Source organism: Elephantulus edwardii, unplaced genomic scaffold, assembly GCF_000299155.1.
Source record: "Elephantulus edwardii isolate Elephantulus edwardi_28Jun2011 unplaced genomic scaffold, EleEdw1.0 scaffold00148, whole genome shotgun sequence".
In the NCBI taxonomy this organism is placed as follows: domain Eukaryota; kingdom Metazoa; phylum Chordata; class Mammalia; order Macroscelidea; family Macroscelididae; genus Elephantulus; species Elephantulus edwardii.
In genome coordinates, this window is record NW_006399898.1 from 7,520,552 (window position 1) to 7,536,412 (window position 15,861).

At 38.7% G+C, this 15,861-nt stretch overlaps 1 protein-coding gene across 1 annotated transcript in view; it reads right to left on the minus strand.

Annotated features, from left to right (window-relative positions):
* TMEM116 (transmembrane protein 116) overlaps positions 1–6,884 on the minus strand; it is a 49,889-nt gene extending 43,005 nt beyond the window's left edge. Inside the window, exons 1-2 of the mRNA XM_006894728.1 lie at positions 6,843–6,884; positions 3,603–3,666 (exon numbers count right to left, since the gene is read on the minus strand). Coding sequence (XP_006894790.1) covers positions 3,603–3,666; positions 6,843–6,856 — 78 coding nt within the window. The 5' untranslated portion in view covers positions 6,857–6,884. The remainder of the gene's footprint in view (positions 1–3,602; positions 3,667–6,842) is intronic.
* Between the last annotated feature and the right edge of the window lie 8,977 nt (positions 6,885–15,861).

Genomic DNA, 15,861 nt, shown 5'->3' on the forward strand with positions numbered 1-15,861 from the left:
AATCCACCAGATGCTCTGCCGGGGAAGGAGGGACAATCTCCTCCTGTACCAGTCAGATCTGATTTGACAGTACACACTCACAAAAAAATAATAAAATAAAAATTTAAAAAAAATGAGCCTAAGATTTGAACAGGTATTTAACAAATGAGGAAATGCAAATGATCAGTAAATAAAAAATTTACTAATGGCAAAGTAGCCAATGAAAAGTAAACTAAAGTTACAAGGAGAAAGAATTATATACCTGCTGCAATTTTTTTAGTCTGACAATACTAAGTATGAATGAACCATAAAACAATGAGACTATCTATACACCACTGATCGTTTGAAACTAATTTGACATGATCTAGAATACATACACAGGGGACTCTGGTGGCTTAGTGATAAGGATTTCTGCTGCCAACCCAAAGGTATGCAGTTTGAATCCACAGTTGCTCCAATGGAGAAGGACGGGACATCTCCTGTGCTATTTAGTGATAGTTGGAAGTTCAGTTATGAGTCAGTTCTCACTCAATGGTATTCATCAATAACATGCCACCGTAGATCCAGTGTTAATTAAATATCCTATGTGTCCACATGTGCAACAGAAGATAGATAAACAGATAATAGATAGATAGAAAGACACACAGATAGATGATAGAAAGATAGATAGAGAGAGAGAGATAGATAAAAATTTATAGCCACATGAATTTTGGTAAAGAAAAATATGAATGCTGATGTATAATGCCAAACACCACTAAAGAAGAAATGAACCATGGCTGTACACATCACAAAACTCATAAATAATATTAATGGTGAGGGAAGCAAGTCATCAAACAATATAAAGAGCAAAGCAATTTAATATTTTTTCATTTGCATGCAAAATAGGCCAAACTAAACTAGATTTTATACACACACACACATATACACAGAGTAACATTGTTAAAAAAATCCAAAGATTATCACAAAGCCCAGTGGTTCCCTAGAGGTCAGAGGGAGAACTGTAATTAGGAAGGAGCACCATCATATGTAGCACAGAAAAATCTTCCATTACTTGTTGCTGATGTTTGCTTTAAGGAACTCTGGGGGGTACAGTATGTGATTGCTACCATGTGTGTCAATGTGGCCATGATTCTCAGCATCTAATTATCCAATGTGTGGTTAACCCTAATCTCTACGATGTGAATAAATCAGGATTAAGGGTAGTTATGTAATGATATGATCTGCCTGATTTGACATAGGGGAAGTCTCTGCATGGCCTACATTGAGATATGCATGTACTCTCTTGCAGAGCTACTGAGCTTCGTACTTAACCCTGCCTGCTGAATTTAGACTTGCCAGCCTCCAAAGTCAGCAGTCTGTGGCCCTGACTGAGAACCAAGCTCTCAGTAGCCTATGCAGACATCTCTCTCTTACACTGACATCTTTGGACTGACAGATCTGGGACTTGCCAGCTTCTTCTGTAAGCATGAAGCCAATTTCATATAGAATACATATACTTCAAGTCCAAGAAAATTGCTTCTTGGAGATAAATTATGAATAACATTGGGAAGAATGGGAATCCTAGAACATTTAACTGTGCAAAATCTATACAAGAGAGAACCAAACCAGAAATGGGAGGTTACATCTGGAGCTAAGCTAGAACCTCTGTCTTTACAAACTGTCAACACATTTTCATGATAGAAGTTCTCTTAGAGCAATGGGCCTCAATCAGTAGCAAATTTTACTATCTTAGGAACACTTGACAGTATGTGGAAACAGTTTTTGGTAGTCACAACGGGCAGGAGGGAATAAGGTTATTGCCAGCATCTAGCTGTTGGTAGGTGCCGTCGAGTATGATTCAAAGTGGTCCTGTGAACAACAGATCTGAACCCTGTCCTATCCAGTGCCATTCTCTCATCTCTGATCTCACTGATCTCATCTCTGATCCCATTGCTGAAGTCACTGGGTCAATCCACCTTGCTGAGAGTCTTCCCCTCTTTTGATGACCCTACATCTTTCCAATTGTGTCACATACTTTGTTAGATGAGACTCTTCCTTGCAAAATATTATAATGCTCAGAAAGCATCTACTAGGTAGGTGCTCAGAAATGCTACACAATCAACAAAGAAAAGGACAGTCCTCCACAACAAAGAATGATTCAGCCCACAAGACTAATAGTGCTGACAATGAAAATCCAGCTTCAAGATGAAGCTTAGCTCTCCCTAATATTTCATACTTTTTTCAATTTTTTTAATTATTATTAATTTTAATGAGAATTTACAGAGCTTTTGAATTCATTCACTGTTGCATTTTTCTCCCTGCCCACCCTCCTCTCCAGTTTATTTTTCTCTTTGAAAAGTAAAAGAAAAATTCTTTCATTGTTATACAATCCCTCCCCACTAAGTCCACTCCACTATGCAGTCTTCATTCTGGGCTCCTGTCATAACAATATCTAGTCATACATACCTTTTAAACAGTTCTCTCTCTCTCTTCTGTTTCAATGCAGTATATAAAATTAATTTACTTTTTCTCAGTCTCACTCCAACCCCTATGTCAGTCCCATTTTACAACAGTGGCACTATGCAGTATCTGTCCTTTGTGACGGAGATATTTCACTCAGCGTAATGTCCTCCAGGGTCACCATTTTGAATAATATTTCATGAGTTCCTTGTTTTCCAGTGCAGCGTAGTATTCCATTGTTTGAATATACCACAGCTTCTCTATCTGTTCATTTGTTGATGGGCACCTAGGTTGTTTCCAACTCTTTGATATTGTGCACAAAGCCATGATAAACATGGGTGTGCAGTCAACAACCATTTTTGTCTGCTTTTAGATTGCCTCATCGCCATTAATATTCGTCCTGTTCATTCATCATGATGTTGCTCATTGATTTAGTAGGGAGGATTTTAATTTTATGTTGAGGTGTAATCTTTACATAAGGTGCCCATAATTTAACTTTCCTCTTCTCTCTCCCTTACCTCTGGTAACCACCGATTATGGATAATTTTTATATAACTGCAAATGTCAGGTAAGTTTCTGTCCAATGATACCTGATAATGTATACTGCATTGAAACAGATGAGGGAGAGAACTGTTTAAAAGGGATATATGATTAGGCTTTATTGTCATGACAGGAGTCCAGAATGAAGGCTGTACGTTGGAGTGGACTTGGGGAGAGGGACTGTATAGAAATGAAAGAATTTTTCTTTTACTTTTCAAAGAGAAAACCAAACTGGGGGGAGGGGTGGACAGGGAGAAAAGTGCAACAAGGAATGAATGGAAATCCAAAGTCTCTGTAAACATTCATTAAAATTAGTTATAATAATAATAAAATGGTTGCCCACAAATATAACCAATGTCACCAAAGGACATACAGAAATTGAAGAAATATTGTGTATTTTGTTCTGGTCTATGTATATAGGTAAACTTTGAAAATGTTTTTAAAAGAATTACGTAGAAAATAAAGAATTACATAGAAGAAAAGAGAGCTCTATTTACAGTGTCTAGATTATCTCAGTGTACACAGCCAAACTGGCAAGTAACTCACAGAATTATTCTATCATCTATAGGTAAAATGTCTCTTACGATTTACGTCAAAGATTAAGTGGCTATAATTTTAAATCCAACACAGAAAAGATTACTCACCTCTGGAGATGTCTGTATATTTTGGAATACAGCATAGGTAATAAGTGAACTTGAACCTATAATACTGACAGAGATGAGAGATGATAATTAAAACAGGACATCAAGTCTCCCTAAATTGATAATGCAGTTTTCATGTACTTTTATTCTAAATATCAGCAAAAATATTTCTGTACAAAAATTTAAAAAAATTTACAAAAAATAAAAAATATTTCTGTACATATAAACAAGATCATTCTAAAATGTAAATGGAAAGGCAGAAAAAAACTGCTGTTGTTATGTGCTAGTGATTCAGGGCCGACTCAGGGCTGACATTCCAGCGGGTTTTCAGAGGCAATAAATTACACAGGAGGAGAATGCCCAGGTGTTTCTCCGGCAGAGCAGCTGGTAGATTTAAGCCACATGCTTTGGGTTGGCAGTGCAATGCCTTACCAGTGAGACACCAGAACTTCCTACACTAAAACTATTTTTTAAAAAAGAAGAATAAAATAAAAATAATCAATCTATCTTATTTCAAGACATTCCATAGTTACAGTAACCAATACTATGTGGTATTGGTAGAGGGACAGACACTAAGATCAACAGAACTGGACAGAAAATCCAGAAATATACCCACAGAAATACGCTCAACTGAGTTTTGACAAAGGTGCAAAGACCAATAAAATGAGGGAAAGGTGTCTTTTCAACAAGTGGTTCTGGAATAAATGGGCATGCATATGCAAAAACAATCTCTATAGCATAAACAGGGAGAGAACAAAACTGATTATTTGGACTTTCTAAAAATCAAATCCTTGTGCACTCACAAAATGTTTCCAAAAGGGTAAAAAGAAAGCCTACAGACTGGGGAGATTTGGCAAGAACCTTTCAGACAAGGGACTCTTAACAAAAATTTACAGACTACTATAGTACTTTCCCATGGCAATACGTCTTTTAATTTCCTGGCTGCTAGTGCCAAGGGGGTTGACTGTGGAGCCAAGCAAACTAAAGCTGTGAACAATCTCAATCTCTTCACCATCCATCCGGACGCTGCCAATTGGTCCGGTGGTAAGAATCTTTGTCTTCTTGACATTGAGCCTCAATCCATATTGAAGGCTGCAGTCCTTGACCCTCTGTAGCAAGCGCTTCAGGTCCTCCTCAGTTTCAGCAAAGAGTTGTGTCATCTGCATAACACATATTGTTGATAGATCTTTTACCAATCCTGATGCCACATATCTCCTCATAGAGCCCAGCCTCCTGGATAGTATTTCAGAGAAATACTTAAGACAAAAATCTTCAGGATTTAGGGCTTTGCAGGGCTATTCTGGATTCAACATCCTCCTCATTCCCCAAATAAAAACCCCAGTTCAAAAAAAAAGGAAAAAATTAATAAATAGGACCTCATCACGACTTAAAACTATTCTATGAAATTTAAAATTAAAAATAAAATTTAAAATTACTCTATGAAAGATAGAAGGAAGAATATATAAGCTACAACCAGGAACAAAATATGTATCTGGAATATATAAGGTATGTTGTTGTTGTGTACCACTAAGTCAGAATTGACCCATATCTGACCCTCCAGAGGGTTTTCAGAGCCAGGGGGGATTCAAACCATGTGCCTTTGGGATTGTAGTGTGGCTTCTTGCCACTAGGTCAAAATTCAATAGTGAAAGAGAAAGCAATGCAGCTAGAACATAAGCAAAAAACTTAGAGACATCTCACTGAGGAAGATATAAAACAAAAAATTAAAACCTCATTTCTCCCAAGTTTATTTTCACTCACAGTGACCTTTATAGGACAGAGTAAAATGCACCCTTGGGATTCCCATGCCGTGATCTTTATGGGAAATGACTGCCACATTTGTCTCTCTTGGAGTGGCTGGTGGGTTTGAACCGACCTTTCAGTTAGCAGTCAAGAACGTACTTACTGTACTAACAAGGTTCCTGAAGAAGATATACAGACAACAAAAAAAGCGCATGAGAAGATTTCTAACAGCATCAGTCATCTGTGGTTAGATGTCACTGAGATGAAATGGATTGCAGTGGTTCTAATAATGGGATCAAGCATCAGCCACCATGTAAATGTGAATCAAAAGCACAATATAGTATCACTATTTAGCTATTAGAAAAATGAAAAATGCTATCATCAGATGTTCCTGAGGATGCAGAAAAACGAGATCATCCATACACTGCTGATGCAAACCTAAGTGGTATAAGACACTCTGGAAAACAGTTTGGCAGTTTCTTAATAAACATTCTGCTTTCATAGAACATAGCAGTTGCACTCCTGAGCATCTAGCTTGTGAAATGAAGACTTAGGTTCATACAGACACTTCTACATAAATATCTTGATAAGCTTTATTCAGAATAGTAAAGAACCAGAGACCACCTAAATGAAACAGGGAAATGGTTGAAGGAATACATCAAGGACTAGAACTATTCAGCAACAGAAAAAGACAAACCACTGATGTCCACCTGTAGAGCACCACGCCCAATGAAACCGTCAATCCCAGAAAGCAATATACCGCTTGATAACATTTCGTTAACATTTTTTAAAATTAACTTTTTATTCTAAGTTGAGCAAAAAGTTACACAGCAAACTGATATTCCATCCGATTCACATTTACTGTTTCATAAATCTAATTATGCTCTCTTATCACAGTACTCTTCTCATTTCCTGTTTCTCATTGAAATTACTACACTCTAGAAAGGAAAAAGAGACTCACAGCCATCAGGGGCTCAATGAGGGTGGAAGTGTGAGGATGGGGGGAACAACAAAAGGGCCCCCAGAGAGAACTTCGCAGTGTTTGGTGAATTTATACCCTAACTTTACCTAAAGCGATATTCTGGTTGTGAAAGGCACTATACTTTTTTTAAAGATATTATTATTAGGGGAAAACAAGTAAAAAGTACAAGAATCCCTTCTTTCTTACACTGGAATGATCTACAATCACCTCGAATTAAATATTTACTTTAAAAAAAAAATCATAACCAAAACAGAACAATGGGGCTCCTTAATTTTTGCTATTCATTTTGGAAACCTGATGATCAGCCTCTCTTTTGATTTACAAACATTATATCTTGTTTTTTGGTTTGCTACTGCTGTTGATGTTGTTAAATTTACAAATCATAAAGTACCAACATGGAAATATTTCTCTCCAGTGAAAAAGAACAAGCAAATCCTCAGGGAGGTGGTGACTATAGTAATGCGCAAAAGAGTCCGATTTACTAGTTTAGGCAATCACATCAGATTAAATAAACATACCTCAGAGTAGCCATGACAAATTGTATCCACTGTATTACAGAAAAAACCTAAACCAGGGAAAAAAGATAAAGGGTTTTTTTAAACATTCAACCTTATCTGATTCCTCTGTTAATTAACTATCTGAGCTGCAGAAACTCTTCAGTGACTAACCTGAAGACACGGTAGGACTGCAGACTGAGTGTCAGGGCTCAACAAACCCCGAGAAAAGGAAGGTAGTTCCTTTATCCTTTGCTTATTCCTAAATCACTCAGAAATGATAAGATTAAAGAAATAGGAAGGCAGGTTTAAAAAAAATGACTATGAACAAAGAAAATCCAATGAAGACATTAATAAAAATGATAATAAAATAGAGGAGAGCTAAGTTAGATTTTGAGAGTATGTAGGTGAAAGAATGAAAATAACAAAAATAAGGCAAACAGATTGAGATAATGGACAGAAAAAAGCAGAATAGTAAGCTATACAAAAAAAGGGGAGAGAGGAGTGTTGGTACGGAGTAAAGGTAGCCCAGAGCGTGACAGAGACCAGGGAAGAAGAGAGAGCAGAACAGAGGCAAGAACAACTCTCTGGACTTCTCACCGAGTCCCAGTTTTCTTCCAGAGGGCCAGCCTCCAGTAGCAGGGCCATAGGGACTTTAGTCCCAGTGTCCTTCAGCAGTCAGACCCTTCACAGACAAGCTCTGAATCCTGAAGCTGTGACTAGCTGGCTCCACCTCTAGCCCAGCGGGGCCCCTCCCTCCGCCACTCTGCCCTATACTTGAGGACAAGGAGGAAAGGTGGCAAGGGGAGGAGAAAGTCAAGCAGAAAAACAAAAAAGAAATTCAAGCAGAAAGTACAAAAACAGAAAGAGCAGCAAGGAAGCAAAGTTCTAAACAGCATTAGGATTTTTTTTTAATTGGGAATATTAAGGGGCAAGAGGCAGGAATAATGAAAAGAGAGAGTGGATCACAGTGAAAAAGACCAACTGAGCTGGAAGAGGGAAATGGAATAGAAAATAAGGGAGAAAGAAACGAGGTGGAAGAAGGCCTATTTAAAATTTGTCCATTTGGAAATAGACGATTGTGATGGGGAAACAACTGCATACTTACTTCGTGAATGATTTATATGAAGGAGTCAGTTCCAGGAAAAGGACTTAAGGTAGCAGAGGGCCATCAAACATAGAGAAGACTCTCCATGAGACAGACTGACCTGGTGACTGCAACAATGGGATCTGGCCACAGCAGAGACTGAGGAGTGTGAAGGATTGGAAAGGGCTTTGTTTTGCTGTACACAGGGTCACTGTGAGTTGGAGCCATCTCCATGGCACCTCACAACATTGAAAACTAGGAAGAGATTATTATGTCTGTCATATTTCTTTATTTTTAAAATACTAAGATCTTCTTACTCAGAAGCAAAATTTCCATCCAGACTTGAAAATTCATTGCTGTTGAGTTGGAACTAACCCATAGCTGGCCCTCCCAGTGGGTTTTCAGAGGCTGTAAATCACACAGGAAGGGAAATTTGAACCACCTGCCTTTGGGTTGGAAGTACAACTCCGTGTCAGTAGGGCACAGGAGTGTCCTAAATATTGTTATACCACTCACTTAATAGGAGATCGTGTGGCTTGGTGGCAAGACAGGCTGTCACCTCCTGTGTGATTTATAGCCTCTGAAAACCCACTGGAGGGTAGCTATCAGTCAGTTCTGATGCAATGGTACTTAAATAACAACTCACTTAACATACCTGTTTAAAGAATTAATTTTATGTACTGCAATATGTTATGAAGATTAAATGATAGATGCAGTCTTCCAGAAGCTAGTAATATACTAGGAAAAAGGAACTGAGAACCAAATCCTCCAATTATCTGCATGCAACAATATTGTATGCAGAGTGGCAACTGAACAGGATTTGGAAGATGTGGTGAAATTTGGACAATGATTAGGGAGAATAAAGCAGAGATAGCAAGTAGAATATTTATTTGTGTATAATAATTTATTATTTATCCAGTCACTCTTTATACAAATACTAGTTACAATATTTGCATGCCTTGAGTAATTTAAATGCATAATTCACTTACTCCTAATAGGTTAAGCTTAGTGCCTGAAACAGAAGACAAAATACTGCTAAATGAAGTAATACTTTTGCTCAAAGATTCCCACTTACAAGGGCTTGGAGAGTGCTTTCAGGTTTCTAGTTATAAATCCATTAAGAGTGAGGGTACTAATGGTGTCTCACTGAGTGGTAAGTGAACGCTTCTGAACAAAGGGCACTTGTCTCCGCCAAGAACAGACATCAAATTGTTAGTGAACAGCCATGCCAATTCAGTAGGCTTCTGTTGATAAAATAATAAACTGTGGAGAAATTTTCTCTTGTGACATCTCCTCTAAAACGTCTCATTAGCAAACATTAATCTACAAGTGGAGCCAGACGAGATGAGTAGATACAGGAGAGTGAAAAGGATAATCACATGTAGGTCTGGCCAAGAGTTCAACACAAGTGCAGCAAACATCTAGCAGAGCCATCAGTGGGCCATGATATGTAATCTTCTTAACAATAACCAAAAGGAAATTTAAAAAGTAAACAAAGGAAATGTCTCATGATCTCTATCAACATTTAGGGGCTTATTTTTCTAATTTAATCTCATCTTTAGGTGCTCAGCATTTGTCCCTTTTGAAATATCTCCAGAAACAGAATCTTTCCATTTTCCTTTTCAGGTTGTTGTAGGTGCCATCAAACCGATAGCTGATCCTTCAGCAGGTTTTCAGAGGCAGTAAATCATAAAGGAGATCACTACCTTACGCAGCAGCTTGTGAATTCGAACCATGTGCCTTTGGGATTTCAGTGCAGCATAGTTCTAAACAAGTTAATCTAAACCCAATGGGAAAGAAGGTATTTCAGTTTTTCTTTCCCTTATTTATAGGTCCCTCATCAAATTCAAACACATCTTAGTTCTTGCTTAATTTAATGCTGTTTTTTTAGGTGCCACTGAGTCAAGTACAATTCAAAGATATCCTTAACAGGCCTGCATCCTGTTCTATTCTGTGCCATCCTTATTATGTCTGACACACTTGTGCTGTCAAGTCGTTTGCGACTCATAACGACCTTATGTACAACAGCCCTAAACCCTGCTCTCTCATGTGCCAATCGCACTGCCTCTGACACGCCCATCCCGATTACCCCAGTCACTGAATCAGTCCACCTCATAGAGTGTCTTCCCCTCCTGCGCTGTCCCTCTACTCTACCCAGCATGATGTCCCTCTCGAAGGACCTGTCCCTTCTTACAACATGTCCCAAAGTATGTCAGACGAATCCCCAGAATCCTTGCCTCCAAGGAGTAGCCTGGTTTAACCCTCTCCAGAATGAATCTGTTTGTTTTCTTGGCAGTCCATGGTCCATTCAATACTCTTCTCCAGCACCACAGCTCAAAGGCATCAATTCTCCTTCTCTCCTCCCTAGTCATTGTCCAACTCTCTGATGCATAACAAGTGATTGCAAAGACCATGGCCTATATCAGGTGCACCTTAGTCTCCATAGAGACACCATTGCTCTTGAGTACTTTAGAGAGGTCCCTAACAGCAGACTTTCCCATCACAATATGTTTTTTTTATTTCCTGGCTGCTGGTGCCAAAAGGCCTAATAGGTAGGGAGTTGCAAAGCCAACCCAAACACAGGTAGTTTGAATCCATCCACTGTTCCACAGGAGAAAGACAGGTAATCCTCTCCTGTGCAATTTATGTTCTCCAAAAATGCGGTGGAGGGTCAGCTGTCAGTTCCAACCTGACGGTAATGAGTTTTGAATTTATAAGTTTTTTAAGTGTCAGGTTCTGAGCCTAAGCACTTGAATTATCCATACAATTTTTGAAGTAAGTGGCAGTATTTATTACATATTGCAAGCATCCCAAAACAGTATGTGTTACATCATCAGACTCCTTAAAGGAAAGCCAGGGGGAAATATTTTTTAATAAATATATCCCAATAGAATTCTTTTATAGTTCAGAAAGAGAAAGAAGAATCCGCTTCTACAGAGAAGATTACAACTCATAGTAACCCCACAGGACAAAGTAGAACTGACCCATGGAGCTTCCAAAGCTATAAATCTTTCTGAAGCAGAGTCCCATGGTTTTCCCCATGTAGCGGCTGGTGTGTTTGAATTGTTGACCTTTTCAGTAACAACTCAATGTCTAACTCACCATGCCACCGTGGTCCCTTCTGCTAGGATTCAAAAACTCCTAGTCATTCCAGTCTGCCAGAACTCAGAGTTGCCTTCCATTGGCTTTCCAAGGCTGAAAAATCACAAAGGAAGAGATTTATACTCTGAATTTGGTGTTTTACAATTACAACATACTTAAAATGTAATTAGACATATTTTTTCAAGGACTTAATAGCCACATACAATACTACAAATTGCATTTTCATTTACTCTTTGATTCACAACTAGATTATGGAGGGTTTTGCTTTTTGGATTTTATCCTCCTGCAGAAATGCCACTAAAATTCTCTGAGTAAAGAAATACAATTATTACAATAATAAATCATCAGCAAGTACATATATACACAAGACAGTATCTAAATGCTCTGTGTATATAACTAGTCTAATACACTCACAAAGCTAGGATGATAAAATTATTATCTTCATTATAAAGTACAATTTGTGAATATTAATTTAGTGTCAGTGTGCAGGGAATATTAAAGAGACTGGTATATGTTGAGTCACATTTATTTACTTATATCTCACTTTGACACAAATAAAACTTCAGGTGGCTTCTAAGCAATAAATAGAATGAAGCAAAATAGCATGAGTCAAAGTGGGACAAAAGGAGAAAGAAAAACATTCCTGCTGTTGTGATTTGATCTCAGAATGTTAACATGTCTTTTTCCAGGTTAACAATAACATGCAGAAACAATTTGGATTGCTGAAACAGTACCTAAAAGAACAGAAAGCTACACCCTATAATCTAATAGAAATATTTTCATTTAACTATGTTATTTTGCTTCATTGCCCATAAGCCATATTCCATTTTTCACATATTTGTAGTCATTCCACAGCTAGCATTTTAATCTGTACTCAACTTTATGCCACTATTTCCTTCCTCTTCACTCTCTTGGACTCTAACCAATACTCAGTGTATTTTTCCGTATCTTTGATATGCTCCTCAAAACATATTTGTGAACTGGGAGGGGGAAGGGGAAAAACAACCAAACTCTGTGTGTACGGGACTTCTCACGGCCTAGTTATAAGAAATTGTGCTGGCAAGTCAAAGGCAGGAGGTTCAAATCCACCTGCTGCTCCATGGGAGAAAGATAGACAATCCCCTCTAGTGCAATTTCTAGCCTCTGAAAACCCACTGGCGAGCTTCCTCAATGGCAATGAATAGATAAATATACACATATTGTGTGGCGGCTCATGTGTGAAGCAGCTGGATTCTGGAGGGTAGGTTCTCTTGGTTTAGGTGAAAGTTGAGGGTAAACTGTTTGGTCATTTTTTATTTCGGTCGCAATCATGCATAAAAGCTGATTGGTCGCCTGGATTTAGTTAACAATCAGCTGTAGGTTGGAAGCCTCTTGTTTAAGTCAACCAGGACCTGGTGGTGCGTTCTTTGTTTAAAATCAGTTGGGCCCACACTAAGTCTCCAGTTTGGAGACTCATGTGTGAAGTAGCTGCATTCTGGAGGGTAGGTTTCCTTGATTTAGTTGAGTCAGGTGTAAACTGGTCATTGATTTTGTCCACAACCATGTGTAAGCTAATTGGTCACCTAAGTTTGGTTAACAATCAATTGTGGGCTCTAAGCTTTTTTTTAAGTCAATCAGTACCTGTTGAAGGCCTTTATATTTAAAGGTTGGCTGGGTCCGAAGGTCCTTGGGTTTTAGTGTTGTGCTTGGGAAGAACTCTGGCCTGTCAATTTGCTGTGTTGAAGTAACTTGTGTTGAAGTAACTTGGGGTTGCTGTGATACTGAACACTGTGCCAGAGATATGTCAAATGCCATAATGGTTAACCATGGTAGACAGGGTTTGGTAGGTCTCCCAGATTGACAGGCTTGGAAGCAGGATTGGCATCCACTTCTTAAAACAGGCCTTTGGAAACTCTACAAACATTAGGGAAACAACAATAGTGATAGAACAGGGTTCAAATCTGTTTTTCATAGGGTCGCTATGAGTCATATTCGACTCAAAAGCACTTAACAGCAACAACATAGCTCATCTTCCAGTGAGTTTTCTGAGTCTGTCAAGTTCCTGATAGATTCAAACTAGCAGAGAACTGTGGCCTTTGTGCTAATAGTGCAACTCAATATGAACCACCAGACTCCCTCCATACTTACATACACACACCGAGAGGGAAGAGAGATTGGTATTACTACTACTGGTGGTGTATTTTTTGAAGTGGAATTTTATATTGTTACACACAATGATTTCCTATTTCATGAATATGTTGTCACTTTAATAGAAATAATTTTTAAAATTTTGACAATTGAATTATATTCCACATGTTTATCCAACAATTTCTTCAGTGCTTGGCATTTAATTTTTAAATATTTTCTACACGCAATACTGCAATCAGCATGTCATTGTTTTTGAGTACAGTTGAGTAAGAACCAGGTGGCCCTCCACCTGGTTGTCAGAGGCAGAACACAGCTTGAGGGGAGATGGTCGTTCTTTCTCCTGCAGAGCAGCTGGTGGATTCAAATCATATGCTACTGGGTTGGCACTGATAGCCTAGTGATAAGAAGCTGCATTGCAATTCTGAAGGCATGTGGTTCAAATCCACCCGCTGCTCCATGGGAGAAGGATGGATAAGCTCCTCCCGAGCAAGTAACTGCCTCTGAAAATAGGTCAGAGGGTCAACCCAAAGTTACCCTGTTCAAATCTACCACCTGCTTGACGGCGATTTATGTTGTTGTGGTTAGGTGCTGGTGACTACAACTCATAGCGACCCTGTGAAGAACAGATCTGCACCTTATCTTACCTTGTGCCATCCTCACACTTCCTAACACACTAGATCCATAGTGTCAGTCACCATTTCAATCCACATAGTTGGTTTTTCTCTCCTTCACTGACCCTCCACCCATCCAAGCATCATGTCCCTTTCCAAGGAATAGCCCCTCCTAGTAACATGCTGAAAATATGTGAGGCAAAGTATCCTCATTCTCACCTCCAAAGACACTCTGGCTGCACTTTCTCCAAGAAATATTTGTTTTCCTGTCCATTCATGGGATGTTCAGACCATGCTCTTCTCCAACACCACAGCTCAAAGGTATCAATTCTTCTGTCATCTTTATTCAATGTCCAGCTCTCAGATGCACTGCAAGTGATCAGAAAGACCATGGCCTGAATTAGATACACATTAGTTCTCAAACTGACATCATTACTCAGTATTTTGGAGAGGTCCCTAACTGCAGACTTTTCTAGTGCATTGCATCTCCTTATTTACTGATTGCTGGTACTAAGGGTGTTACATGTGGATCCAAGAAAGAAGTTGTTGACAGTTTCAATCTCCTCTCCATCCATCATGTTGCCTATCAGTCCAGGGGTAAGAATCTTTGTTTTCTTGACATTGAGATGCAATCCATACTCATGGCTGCATTCCTTGATCTTCTGCAGCAAGCACTACAAGTCCTCCTCACTTTCAGCAAGCAAGGTTGTGTCATTTGCATAATTCAGGTTATTGATGAGTCTCCCTCCAATCCAGATGCCACATTACTCTTCATGGAGTCCATTTTCTTGAATAATTTGCCTACCATACAGATTAAATAGTTCTGGAAGGAGAATACAACCCTGACATACTCCCTTCTCAATCCTACACCATGCAGTGTTCCCCTGCTCTGTTCACACAATACCTCCTGGTCCAGGTATAGGTTTCTCATGAGCACAATTAAGTCCTTTGGGACTCCCACTCTTCTCAGTGTCAGCCACAACTTGTTATAATGCACAGTCAAATGCCTTTGCATAGTCAATATATCACAAATATACATTCTTCTGATATACTTTTAGCCAGGATCCATCTGACACCAGCAACAATATCCCTGATGCCATGGCCTCTTCTAAATTTTGCTTGAACTTCTGGCAGTTCCCAATCTATGTACTGTTCTATGTAGCCATTTTTAAAATCATACTCAGTAGCGTTTTGCTTGCATATATTAATAATATTGTTTGATAGTTTACATTCTGTTGGATCACCTTTCTTAGGAATGGGAACAAATATGGACCTTTTCTAATTTGTTGGCCAGAAGCTGTCCTCCAAATTTCCTAGCATAGACTGGTGAACGCATCTAAGACTGCATCTATTCATTCAAACAAGTCACTTGGTACTCATTGATCCCTGGGGCCTTACTTTTTGCCAATGCCTTCAATACAGCTTCTATTTCCTCCTTTAGCTCCTGTTCCTATACATCGTGAAACTTTTCAGATCAATCAGTTCTTGGTACAGTGATTCTGTATATTACCTCCAACTTCTTTTGATGCTGAGTCATTCAGTATATTGCCCATAGCATCTTTCAATATTGCAATTTGAGGTTTAAATTTGGTTTTCAGTTCTCTCAGCTTGGGAAATGCAGTGAGTTCTTCCCTTCCCCTCTCCAATTCTAGCTCTCTGCACAACCCACTATGGTACTTTTCTTTGTCCTCTTGAATTGCCCTTTGAAATCTTCTGATCAGCTCTTTTATGTTATTCCTTTGTTTGGCTTCTAGATGCTCCAGTGCAATATTTAGAGTCTTTTCTAACATCCATTTTGGTTTTTCTGTCTCTTCTGTTTTTGTAATGAACTTTTGTTTTCTTCATGGATGATATCCTTGATACCATTCCACAATTCATCAGGTTATCCATTAATGGTGTTCAATGGTCCCAACCTATTCCTAAGATGATCTTGAAATTCAGATGGACCTACAACCAGGAGAAGATAACATAGATGAATGGGACCTTCTAAGACTCAAATCCCTATGCACATCCAAAAACTTCTCCAGTAGGGTAAAAAGGAAAGCCACTGACTGGGAAAAAGTATTCGGTAATAACATATCAGATAAGGGACTTATATCCAGAATTTATGAAATAC